General features: G+C 52.3%; 1 protein-coding gene across 1 annotated transcript in view; it reads left to right on the top strand.

Moving 5' to 3' along the window:
- GABBR2 (gamma-aminobutyric acid type B receptor subunit 2) overlaps window positions 1-13,240 on the top strand; it is a 408,186-nt gene that overhangs the window by 232,381 nt on the left and 162,565 nt on the right. Inside the window, exons 5-6 of the mRNA XM_075558989.1 lie at window positions 6,615-6,680; window positions 10,572-10,772. Of these exons, the coding sequence (XP_075415104.1) occupies window positions 6,615-6,680; window positions 10,572-10,772 (267 nt within the window). The remainder of the gene's footprint in view (window positions 1-6,614; window positions 6,681-10,571; window positions 10,773-13,240) is intronic.

Here is a 13,240-nt window from a genome sequence, read left to right as displayed (position 1 = left end):
ACCTATACCTGTCCATCCCAGCTCACCAACTGCCTGCGATACCGCTCTTTATGTGTTCCATTTCATTTTAATGACTTCCAATGTTCCTAAATTCATACTTCATACCTTCCAAGTTCTGATTCGTCATTGATGTTTCAGCTGCTTCTTCGGATTTTGAGTTGAGCCTCGTCAGCAAATGAGAGTCCACACGGCTGGACTCCCTCCCTCGGTGTCATTATGGTCCCTCTGCTCTGCGAAGAAAGCACTCTTCCTCAGTCATATTTTGAGTGCCTTCCGGCCTGACCTGAGAGGCTCATCGTCTGGCCTTCCCTCCAATAAGGTTCTGCTTCTGTCCATTCGATTTCAATGCTATGATACCACTGGGGTTTCGGTGGTGAATGCCCGTAAGGGGACAGCCTGTTCCCTCTTCAAGTCTGTTCTTCCGCCATGAAACATGTTCACTTTGACCCTCCTGGTACTTGACATACCCGTGACCTAGCTTTGAACGTCACAGTGAGGCACAAGCCACTACAGTATGACAAAATGACAGACAAGCGGTGGATCAGGATGGGAGGAAGGTTAATTAACAACCCGCAGTATGCAGATGACACAGCAGCCTTGCCTGCTGAAAGAATGACCTGAAGCCCTTGCTGATGAAGATCCAGGATTGCAGCCTTCAATGTGGATTTGTAAAGAAAACCCAGATCCTCCCAACAGGACCAGTAGGTAACATCAAGGTAAACGGACAGGAGATTGAAGCTGTCAAGGATTTCATCGTGGTCGGATCCACAATCAATGCTCACGGAAGTAGTGATCAGACTCATTGCAGTCGGGAAATCTGGTGCACAAGACCTCTCTAAAGGATAAAAAAGCAGAGGTGTGACTTTGAGGACTGGGGTGTGCCTGACTCAGCCATGGTCTGTTCACTCACTTCCGATGCATGTTCAAGCTGGACATTGAATAAGGAAGACACAAGAAAAAAACAATGCATTTGAAGTATGGTGTTGGCAAAGGACATTGAAAGTACCGTGGACTGCCCAAAGAACAAGCAAAGTTACCTTAGAAGTAGGGCCAGAATGCTCTTCAGAGGCAAGGCTGATGAAACTTCATCTCATGTACTTCAGACAGGTTGTCAGGAGAGACCAGTCCCTGGAGGAGGACAGCGTGCTTGGGAAAGTGGAGGGGCAGCTAAAAGGAGGAAGGCCCTCAAGCAGATGGATGGACGCCGGGACTGCAACAGCAGGCTAAAACATAAGCACGATTGTGAGGATGGTGCCGGACCAGATGGTGCTTCACTCTGTTGTAGAAAGGGTCGCTATGGGTCAGGACACACTCAAAGTCCCCTAACAACAACCTCTGTCATTGACTGCTGTCTCCAAGGCGGGGGTAGAAGCATGACCTTCTGGGATCAGGGGAGCGCAGTTCTCCAGAGAAGGGGGATCCTCCCTGGAGCGGGAATGAGTGTGCCAGGTCCGAGGGGATCTGGACAGGACCAAAGTGTCTGCTGCACCTGGAATGGTTTCTTCATTCTCTGTTTTCCCATCTCTCTCCAAAGTGGGCAGGGTGTGAGGGTGGACTGATTAGTAGTCCGAGACTGAGAAAGACTCTAAGACTTGTTATGTATTTTTACTGTGTTTGGAGCCCTTGAATTACTGAGTTTTTTTAACTGCATCATCCTTTCTAAGAGTCATATTGTTGTTTTCATTTGATTCTTGAGTTTGTGAATATACTATGTATATATATATATGTGTATGTTTGTGAATATATGTGTGTGTGTGTGTTCCAAACTCACTGCCATCATGTCTCTTTCAACTCATGGTGCCCTTAAAACAGAGTAGAACTGTTATGTTGGGTTTCTAAGGCTGTAAATCTTTATCTTTAAGGTTTGAAGCGGAAATCTCCATCTTTCTCCTGGTGGGTTTGGACTGCTGACTTCGCAGTGAGCACCCTCGAGCCCAATAAGTCACCTCAGGGCTCCTGCATCTGTATATACTTGTGTATATAGATGTAGCTGTATAGCGAGACAGCGTGTGTGACATATCCCCCTAGAGTCACAGACACGGGAGCTTCCAGGCAACAGGCATGAGGCGCGGGCCACCGGAGAAGGAGACAGGGACACACCCAGCTTGGAGCATCCTCTGGCTCCTCTCCGGGGGGAGTGTCAGGGCTCTCCTGCCCCGCTCATCCTGCTTCTGTTCTGTGGTGTCTCGGTTTGGGCTGCCCAGACAGCCTTCCTGAGGACCATTTCCCCCAGTGGGCCCCATCTCTCCGGGGCTGGCCTCTTGAGAGTGCGAATGTAAGTCTCCTCGCAGACAGGGCCTAGGAATACGTGGGCATTCATCTGCCCCACCTTCAGCAATCTTCCCTCACCCCAAGCAGCTCCTGCCCCCACCCTCTCTATTCTCTCACTCTTAGCCCCAGACATCCGGAGGCTCTGGCAGGGAGGTGGGGGGCTTGAGCAGAAGCAGGGTGACTGGCATTTAACAGGTGTCCATGTCCTGCTCTCAGGGCTTCTGTGACAGGATTCAAGGAATGCAGCACAGGAAGTGGGATCCTGGAACTTCTGGGAGAGCTTTCATATGATAAAAACTTCTCAGATCCCAAACCTTCCCTTCCACTCCTGAATATTCCAACCAAAGCTTTTCCAGAAAGAATAGGGTCTCTCGCCAATTTTTCCACCCTGGACACTCACCGTGTGCCCCGGGGCGCACGTACTCCAATGTGAGTAACTCTAAAAGCTACACTGTTCGCCAGGTGACCCCTCAGACCCCAGTCCAGCCCCTCCTCTGCCTTCTCCGCACCCCTGATCCCAGACAGCGGCCACAGTGACGGCATGCCCGCAGTCCTCCCCGACTCTGTACCCTCTTGCCCCTCTTACCACCTGCCTGGGATCAGAGAGGGTGTGGCCAGCCGCCAGCATCAAGCAACAGCCTTCTCTGGATGGGGTGTTTCTTTATATCCTTCTGATGGTCGTGGAGGGGCCAAGCCGAGAACTCTGTCTTTGAGGGTGCTATGCACTCTTGGGGAGAGCTGTTTGCCTTTCTGGGAAGGAGTTAACTAGATCAGTGATCCCTTGGGCCCCCCTCCAACCCTAATAGTCTGGGAGCACAGAAACAAGGCAGCCATGCAACTTGGTTGTCATGGTAACCAAGATACGAAATCGTCCACCAGTGGGCAACACTGGTTATTTATCTGTCAGCAGGTGGTCAGGCGGTCAGTCATGAAATGTGAGTCCCCGGTTCATTTCCGGAAATGGACTTGGTGAACCGCATCAAGCCTGGGCCCCAGGGCCAGCATTAGTGGAGCCAGGAATAGGGCTACCAGCTACTGACTAGCCACTGTGGGCCAGGCATTGGGCGGGTGCTTTACACAGCAGTCAGACACTCGCTCATCCATCCAGCGAATGTTTATTGATACCCGTGCCAAACCTTGTGACCAGACCTGAGGACCCAGAGATGAGGCGACAGAGGAAGACAGAATAAGGAGTACGCCGGGCCCACCGAGGAGGGCATGGTTACCAAGCCTTTACAGGAAAGAAAGAGGGGTGCCCAGCCTTAGACATGATGGTGTGAGCAGGAATTATCCAGCAGAGGCCTGGGGTGGGGGACAGGCATTCTGGACACAGGATGAGTTTGCAGAAAGATGAAAGGGAGAGAGTAAGAAAATGGATAGAGGAGTGGTTGGTTGTTGGGATCGATGGATGGATGGATGGATGGATGGATGGATGGATGGATGGATGGATGGATGGATGAAGACAGACTTGTTTCAGCCAACTGCAGGTTGTTCCTTCTGACTTTTGTGGAAGAGTTGTGAGAATTGTGATTAGAAACGTGACCAGGGGTCAGTTGGCGAAGAATCTAGAATGTTCCACTAAAGAACTCAGCTTTTCATCTGAAACCATAGAGAGCTGTGAATGGTTTTATTGGGTCATATTTGGATCTTGGATTGCTCATATCACCTGCGCTGTGGAGTGTGAGCCCTTGGGCAAGACCGAAGGCCAGGATTCCAGCCAAGAGACAGTAGTAGTTCACCAAGTAGGGGGATGATGGTAGGGAGGATGGTGAGTGAGGTGGGGATGACTGAAGAGTTGGTGAGCAGACCGGCCTTGATGATTGCTTGGAGGCGGTAGGTGAAGGCAAGGACTGAATCTAAAAGGGCTCCCAAGTTATCCACGTGGCGGAGTGGAAGGTTGGTCGTGCCAGAGATGAAGAACATAGGAGCAGGAATGGGCATTGGAGAGAGATGCTGAGTTCTGCTTGGGGCGTGACGAGCTTGAAGTACCTGGATGCCTGCCCAAGAGCACCTGGAAGAGGCTCAAACTGGGCGGAGAGATTAGGGATTGTGCCTGGGGCAGGAATGAGTTTGTCCAGGGAGAATGATGGAAGCAAAGGGTCAAGGGCAAAGCATTTAGGGAGGAACAGAAAAATTGGGGGATTGAGGTGGATGCTGAGCAGCATAGTGACCAGGAAGGGGATCTAAGAAAAGAGGCCTCGCGGAAGCCAAGGGATGAGTTTTACGCTCAAGAATCCTATAATGACCAGACACAGAGCTGGTTGGATTTTCCTGTTTCAGAGATTGAGGCTCAAGAAAAGTCAGACTCAAGGCCATATAACTAGGTAACAGCAGAGTCAGGATTTGAATACAGGTCTCTCTGACTCCAAGAGCTAATGAGTGACCTGGTTCTACTCCACCAGAGCATGGCAGAAAGGAGATGTTTGATGACTATTGGATAGATGGATGGGCGGATGGATGGATAGACAGGCACAGGGGTGGATAACTACTGTTAGCAGCGAGAAGACGCTAGAAAGAATTCAGCCAACAAGCAGAAAAACCTCAGCGTGAGCCTGGGAGCAGGTCCACAGAACGGAAGCAGCTCAGAACTTTTTATAGCCCTGCAGACACGGTGATGATAAGGCTTGTCTTCCCCCAACTGCTCTGCTAACGATCTTTAAAGGCCTTTCAGAGCCAGTTCCCCCTGCATTCTTGCTTGCAAACGAAGGATGATTTTAGAATCCAGGCCTTTTTATTTTTGCTAAAGTACATGACGAGTAAAATGGCCTCCCAGTCAGCACTTTCCAATTTTGAAAAGATGCTAAAAACTGATCTCTAAAGGAGACATGTCTTTCTTTTTTGTGCATCAAATGGCCTTGAGGCCCACTCAGCGGGGTGGACCGGACGAGGGACAAGAGCAGCCCCTGAGAGGCTCGGCCGAGCTGCCAAGGGCAGGACGGGGTAAGGGCGGTGTGGAGCAAGAGTGTGGCTTGGCTCAGCAGGCACCTTCGGCGTGCCCTCGATGGACAGAGCCCAGCCTGGATGCTCGCCCCTCAGAGCACAGACAAAAGCCTCTTGCCCCCCCAGACCCAGGAGAGACCCTCTGGCAGGAAGTGTCTCTGGACGGGCATCCGTGAGAGGACAGAGGCTGTGATCCCACGGATGCCAGTCCACCGCATTCTGATGGCGCCTTCACACGCGGCGTGTCCATCAGAGGCCACCGTTTACTAGTGGGCACCAGGAAGGGGAGAAGGGGCGGGGGGCATCAGGGCGTAGGAAACACTGAGTTTCTGTGCCTGGTGATGGAAAACTTGACCACTGATAGCCCCCCCATAGCTGGACCACATGAGTAATGTCATTGATGCCGCTAATCTGTGTGCATGAAAATGTTAAATTGCCAAATGTTGTGATGTCTATGTGTTTACAACATTTTTTTAAAATGGGGCGAGAGGAAGATTGGGAAGTAATAAAACTACCTAGCACTGTGTGTGTGTGTGTTTCATGTGCCCCGTTTTAGACACGTGAGAGAAGTGGCCTCACTGAGCCCACCAGCAACCCTGAAAAGTCGAGGGGACCATCATTCCATTTGTCACATGAGGAAGTTGAGGCCGAGGCGTGGAGAGGGTTGTGGGTGGAGCTTAACAACCTGAGACTTGCTGTTGGGCTTGAACTTGAGCCAAGCTCTGGCTCTGACGTGTGGGCCCTGAGGGGGAAGCTCTGGGGGAGTCGTCGCATGTGTTTGGGTCAGGAGAGACCAGTCTCTGGAGAAGGACGCCATGCTTGGTCAAGTCGAAGGGCGGGGACAAGAGGAAGACTCACAAGCCAGATGCACACAGTGGCTGTGACCGTGGGCTGGACCCTCGCCGTGGTGGGCACGGCGCAGGACCAGGCCTTTTCCTTCGTTCGTTTGGTTGCGCGTGGGGTCATGGGAGTCGTAGCCAGCTCAGCGGCACCTAACAGCAGTAGCACACCAAGGGGACGTTGGCAGCACTTTGTGCCTCCTGGAGCCTCAGTGTCTCCTTATGCAAAGTGAGGACGAGAGCTTCAGCACCTAAAGTGGGGCCTTGCTTCTGTTCCCGGTGAGCAGGGCCAATTCCCAGACTCCTCGGAGCTATTAACTTTATTTAACCTCTTGTCTGCACAAAACTGCCTCAGGGATAGCGGAGGGACAGCTGTCCCCAGAAAGGGTCAGAGAATCCAAGCTGGGCTGGGTGAGGGTGAGGGTCAGTCCTGTCCCCTGCCCCTCTCTCTGCTCTGGACCAAACTCTTGTTTGGGGAACCCCGGGGTCCACGGGTTGTCTCCGTCCGTGATCCCGAGCCCTCTGGTATACCCCTTGTTGACTCGGGTGTTTTTCTGTCCACAGGGGAACGACGTGCGCATCATCCTTGGCCAGTTTGACCAGAATATGGCAGCAAAGGTGTTCTGCTGTGTAAGTCACCCTGTCCCACTAGTCTGCCTTTGGGTCTCACGCTGGGGCTGGGGCTGGGATCACAGTGGCTGGGTGGTTGGAAGTAGAAGTGATGTACCACTGCTGCTCCTTCTTTGCCAGGAGATAAATCCCCAAGGCTCGGAGAGCCGGGGACCTAGATGGACTGAACTCACATCAGCCCTGTCGGCTAGTTCTGGGTTCACCCGATGCTATCCTACTCAACGGATCCCACAGAGGGCAGTGCACAGATGGAGACCCCAGAGATCTCAGTAGGACAGGACGATGCAGACTGTGTCCTGTCTCTTCTCGACTCGGGGCCTTAGTTTTAGAATAAATGATCAATTGTCGATATGACCCCAAATTCTCTTCTGGTGTGAGATAGATGACAAAGTACTTCTTTTCCATCTTAGCTCATGTAATATTTTCAATAGCCACAGAAAAACGAACTCATTGTTGTCGAGTTGTGTCTGACTCCTAGCGATCCTATAGGGCAGGGTAAAACAGCTCTGTGAGTTTCCGTGACTGGAACTCTTGACAGGAAGAGAAAGCCTCATCTTTCTCCCATGAGCGGCTGGTGGTATTGAACTGCTCACCTTGAGGTTAGCAGCCCAGCCTTTAAGCACTCCATCACCAGGGCTCCTCAACCACACATCCTGTTTACAGACAGGAAAGAGACACCAGGGGAGGTGAGGGCGCTTGCCCAGGGGCTCTCGGCTATTGGTGGCAGAGCCAAGGTCAAGGTCCTGCTTACCTGACTCAGTGTAGTTCTTTCTCCACCAAAGACAGCCTAAGGGTTCTAACAGGACCTAGGCCGGTTTGCAGCGTAATGCCCCTCTCTGTCCCCAGTGAGGATAAGAAGAGAGCCGAATGAGAGCCCTGTTGGTTGTCACCGTGCACCTGGGCGACCTCCCGTTAGGCTGGGGCAACTCCAAGCACAGTCCCCGAGGCCACGGGCCTCTGCTCTCTTGACTTCTCGGTCAGTAATTTGGGCAAGTTTGTTATAGACAAGAGTGAAACAAAACAGGCCGGCGGGAGTTGTAGAAAGCATGACATGTTTGAGATGATAGAGCCTGGGTGCCAAGAACACTTGGATTTGGTTAAACCCAAGAAGGTTAAGTCTACTGGTCGTCATGTACAGTTAGTGTCCTGGAACAAATCAAACTGCCCAGGTTCAAGGTGGCACAGCTAAGGAGGTCCTAGACGCAGGCCTAGAAGCCCCATCAGGTGGGGACATCTCATCAGGAAGGCTCCTCGTCCCCCGAGGCGTTTCTGCGAGCTTTCTGGTGGGAAGTTATTCCACGTGTGGGACCCTTAGACGGAGTCCCAGCCTCAGGACACAGGGTCTCCTCTTCCAGCCCAGCAGAGGGGCTGCCCAATGTCTTCATCCTGGGCCTGTGATGGAGGAGGGGCTCAAGGACCCACACCCACACTCAAGAGAGCCGATGGGGGCAACTAAGTCTGTGCCGTCCAAGGGCTGCGGCGATGCAAAGTTTGCTGTGTGTGGCTGTGTCCTGGAGTCGGAGCTCAGGCTCCCCCAAAAGCAGGGCCTCCTTGTGGCTCTGTGGCACAGGGCCGATCAGCTCCCACAGCGGAGATTCTCTGCTTTTCCTCTGTCCACGGTGGGCTGGTCTCCACTCTCAAGCACTCTGCCCTGAGCTCTGATTTCACCTCTGCCAGCTCTGTGACCCCAGGCAGGTCCCTTTAGGTCTCCAATCCCAGATTCTTCACCTGGAAAAGGACCATTCTGGTCTCACCTTCCTCTGTCTCCCAAACCCCAAACCACTCTTCCTGCCACCAATTCAATCCTGAATCATAGCAACCCTCTGGGACAGGGTAGAACTGCCTGGCTGGGTTTCTGGGTCTGTAACTCTTTATGGGAGCAGACAGCCTCATCTTTCTCCCAAGGAGCAGTTGGTAGTTTTGAACTGCTGACCTTCCAGTTAGCATGCTGTCTGATACATAACCACTAGGCTATCAGCGCTCATAGACCTCAAAGGGTTTTATTCTTCTCATTGGTGTGAATCTTGATGAAAGAACAAAATGTCCTTTCTGCAGGGCAGGGAGGTGGCAAATGGAAGAGAAATAAAACCAGGAATGGGATTTTAGCACCAAAGCCCTGTGGCAGAAGGTTTGCTCAGCTCCTGCACAGCAAGAGCACGCGTGGCACTTCGCTGTCCCGCCGCCTGCTAACAGATAGTGCCAAGGCCCTGTGTGGGGCAGCCTTGGACATGTGGTAGGGTCTCGCTTGGCATCCCACAGGTCCTGAGAGACCACACTCCAACCAGAGATGGAGGAAATGCCAGCTGAGGAGACCAAGTGAACTCCGTCTCTCAGCACCATGTAGAGGGCCCTCTGCACCAGGTGCCCTGCTAGGCTCCGGGGAGCCAGGGCAGGGCCGGGCAGGCTCAGAGTGTCCTGTCAACCCTGGTGAGGGGACAGGTGGGGAGAGTGTTCCTCCATTTCTGAGACTGGACAGTAACTCGGGGTTAGCAGGCAGGGCTATTGGGGGGCCTGGCTTCTCCTTTGTGAACAGGCTCTGGCTTAGCATCATGGAGCCTAAGTGGGGAGCGATGGGAGCTGCCCAGAGCCCCAGGAGAGCCCCCAGGCTGCTTTCCCATGTCCTCCCACCCTCTCACACCGTCCCTGTTCTAGGTCCAGAAGCACGAGGGGGTGTGACATCAGTTACTGCCCAGCATGCCCTTCTAATGTAGGTGCCCCCAGGAACAAGTTGCAGGGCCGTGTGCGGGTAAGGTGCAGAGAGCGCCACTCTCCATGGGAATTTCGATCACCGGTGCGACCTGACCTCCATTTAGAAACTTCATTCCAGACCCCATTCCTAATGGAAGGTGCCATTCCCACAAGTGGGATTTTCTGGGTGCATCTAAGCTCTCAGAAAGCAGGCTTTTACCGGCCTAAAATAACTGCCTGGGAGATTAGAGCCAAGTGGATGTCCATTCAAATATTCTACTGACTTTGTTCCTTCCCCTCTTTTGCTTAAGCAGGAAGGAGACATTGTGTCTCCAGGGGCTCAGACTTGTCAGACCCAGGTTCCAGGCCTAGGTCTGCGTTTCTCCCGTCTGTGTGTCCTCCGAGGCCGGCCTCCCCTGTCTGATTTAGAGCTTCCTCGTCTTGAGAACGACGGTCATAAGCCCCATCACACCACCTCACAGGGTGAATGCAGAGGAGGATCCAGGAGAGTGTCTGTGATGTGTATGAACGTGGAGGATCTAGGTTTTAATGCTCACCCGGCTCTGGGTAAGATCCAGAGAGGATGTTCCGATTGCCAAGTGGCATTTTACAGAAACTGCGTGCTCAGCTTGACTTGTCTTGGCCCCTTGCAAGCTCAGCCTGAATTGTGTTTGGAGGTTACAGTCTCAGCTTTCTGGAAGGTTCTGTGTAGCAGCACCTCATGAACGCTGCTGGATTGGCCGCCGGAAGGCTGCTGATACTGTGCGAGCTAATTTGTCCCCATCCCCATATACAGCTCCCTGTGATGCACTTTGGTTGCAGGGCTAAAGAAAATATTTTGTTTACCCCTGAGAATCCAGCCTGTTTTCTCCTTATTGATAAAAAGAGCGTGTTGCCTTTCCTCTTGAGCCGGTAGGAAATTTGGAGTGAAATATACTGCTTGGTTGTGTGTGGTCTGTGTGTGGTCCACAGTCTCTTCCTTCTCCTGGACCCTCGCGTAGCATATGGTGTCCCCAGAACCCGTTTTGTGTTACGTTGTATCCCGTGTTGACTATCTTCTTGTACATGTTGCCCAGAAACCACCATGGGTCCTTTGAGAGGTGGCAAGGAGGAGACCCAGCAAACAGAACAATGACTCAACCGTCCCCTCCACTCCTTGACAGTGTTTGACTGATGATGCCTTCGTGGTCCCGTCTGTTTCAGGCGTACGAGGAGAACATGTATGGAAGCAAGTACCAGTGGATCATCCCGGGCTGGTACGAGCCTTTCTGGTGGGAGCAGGTGCACACGGAGGCCAACTCGTCCCGCTGCCTGCACAAGCATCTGCTGGCCGCCATGGAGGGCTACATCGGCGTGGACTTTGAGCCGCTGAGTTCCAAGCAGATCAAGACCATCTCTGGGAAGGTCAGTGCCTTGGTCTACTTGTTGCAGCCCCAGGCCCTTCTTCTGGATCCTTCTGTCTGCATGCACACGCGCACACACGCACACACACACACGGTCCTCATCCTGGTCTCTGTGTCACTTTGAGTAAATCGCTTGGCCCCTTGCGCCCCTCTCTGGCCCATCAAGTGGGAATCGCCAAGACTGGGCTGGATGCCCCTCTCGGGTGTGGTGGGACTTGGATGGGGTGAGGGTACGGTGTGCATGGGACACTGTGCAGGTGTAGGGTAGAGTCCTGAACTCGCTACACGTGCTGCCTCTCAGACTCCGCCAGGGTCTTGGTCCATGATCCTTGGACCTGGGGCGCCACTTCTCAACCCCACTGATGAGACTGGCTCCACAATGAACACCCCTGAAATGGATCTCGAGAAACCCGTGCTGTGGCCAAACTGGTTTGAACCCCGTGTTGCCTCTGGGTGGTCTACCGCTCGAGGTGTCTGCTTCCTCAGCCCTGTGCTGCCGTGGCTCGCTGCTGCCTGGTCAGTTACATGGTCAGCCCCCGACGCGCGGTAACTCTGTGCAAACCGGGACACAGCACTGCCCGGCTCCCAGCTCCAGGAGCGATTGTGGGACACACGGGGTTTTCATTGGCTGACTTCCTGTTCTTTCTCCAAGTGAAAGACGCCACCTTTGTGTGGATCTACTTAGTGCAAAGAAAGCTTGCAAAGGGGACGTTGCCCATTTCCTTCACTGTGCAGCCTGCTATTGGGATCAGCGGTGCTGATGGCCACCCGGGCAGTTCTCTCTACGATGGTTTGGGGATTCTTGGAGGACACGTGAGCAATCTCTGCACAGAACGACTGCAGCACATCAGCACATTCCCAGCTCCTGGGTGCTGTGGAGCAGGAACTTGTGGAAACCCCTGGGTAGATGTGTTGTTGCTCCCGCACCATGGTGTGCTCCGTACCAACGTACTGAGATCGGTCCCCCGAGTCCCCAGCACACCCTGCTGTCATTGCCTCTGGGCTCATGCCACGTCGCTTCATCTTGACATCACGGTCTGACTGGTGCTGGGTGAGCTTGTTGGTCCTCTTTTTGAGCTTCGCCAGGGCCCTCGAGGCAATCATGATTCCTGTGGGAAGAGACTCCCTGGCTGATGTTCACAAGTAGCGTGCCAGTCCTTTCTTCCTCACATGTTCCGGACTAGAAACCCCCGAATCCTGTGTATCACCAAAGCAACACGCGTGCTTCTGTGCACACACACGAGGTGGCTGCACTCAAGGTGCGTTGGCTTGGAATTGAATGGGAATCGCCCATGGGGGAGATGAAAATTCTGCTCCTGAACCTCCCAGCTCACCCCTCGCCTGCATATTTTCCCCCAGTAGGGTAGAAGTGATAGCTTGGTCTAGCTCGGCGCTGTCATGACTGGGAGGCAGGTGTTACAGTGTTCCCGGGACTAGCGTCACCCTGAATCTTGACAAGATTTACACGGATTGAGAATGGGGTGCTTGCCACCTACCTTAACATACATCCCACAGTACCTGGCCCTCATCGGAACCCTGCTGCTAACTGCAAGACCAGCAGCTCAAATCCTGCAGCCGCTCTGAGAAAGTCCGGACTGTCCACCTCCTTAAAGCATCAGTCTCGGAAACTCACAGGGACAGTTCTGCCCTGCCCTATAGGGTAGAGTTGGCATCGACTCAGTGGCAATGACTATCAGGTGCTCAGAAGAGCCCAGGGAGATAAGGGGGCAGGTGTTACTTCTCCCAATTGGAGCAGGAGAACTCAGGACAGACAGCCCCGGGGGTGCTTGCAGCATTGATGGCCCATTGTGCCAACAGCTCAAACACAGGGATATACAGAATTCTTTCCTGTCTTCTCTGAGTTCACGAGGATTATTAAATAGCCAACACCACCCCAGGGCTTTTACGGGTCCTGTTTCTTTTAAAAGACAAGCTTCACATCCCAGTGAAGTAAAAAACATATATAATTTAAATCCATATGTATGGCAACATAAAAATTATATGTGCCTCTGTAAATTTCATGCTCATTATCCAATCTCAACCAGAGCTAACCCCACACAAATTATTTATCGAGTTGTCAAATTAAAAAAAAAACTCAGAACAGGCAAATCATTAGGACACAGTTTGTAAACACCTTAGATCATGCTGGTTTCTGGAAGATTCTGTCGGGGGAACTCTGGTTAAAAGGAGTGCAAAGAAAGGTTCTCATCCCCAAATCAATGAATACATATTTTTTAAAAATCAAGCTGTTGAATAGTAAATAGAAACAACTGGTAATTCATTTTATCCCAGTGAATGCTATTTTTAAAAGTTATTTTTAGTTTATTAAAGGAGACTTAGTGTCCAAGGGTACCCCCTGTTTTCATCTAAAAATACTGTCAAGTATGAGAAAAACACACACACACATTCACCAAAACAAAACAGATGGTATAATGACTAAACTGAGAGACAGGGGGGTATGAAAGGCTG

This window comes from Tenrec ecaudatus, chromosome 10 (genome assembly GCF_050624435.1).
Source record: "Tenrec ecaudatus isolate mTenEca1 chromosome 10, mTenEca1.hap1, whole genome shotgun sequence".
Lineage (NCBI taxonomy): Eukaryota > Metazoa > Chordata > Mammalia > Afrosoricida > Tenrecidae > Tenrec > Tenrec ecaudatus.
This window is presented reverse-complemented; position numbering and strand designations above follow the sequence as displayed.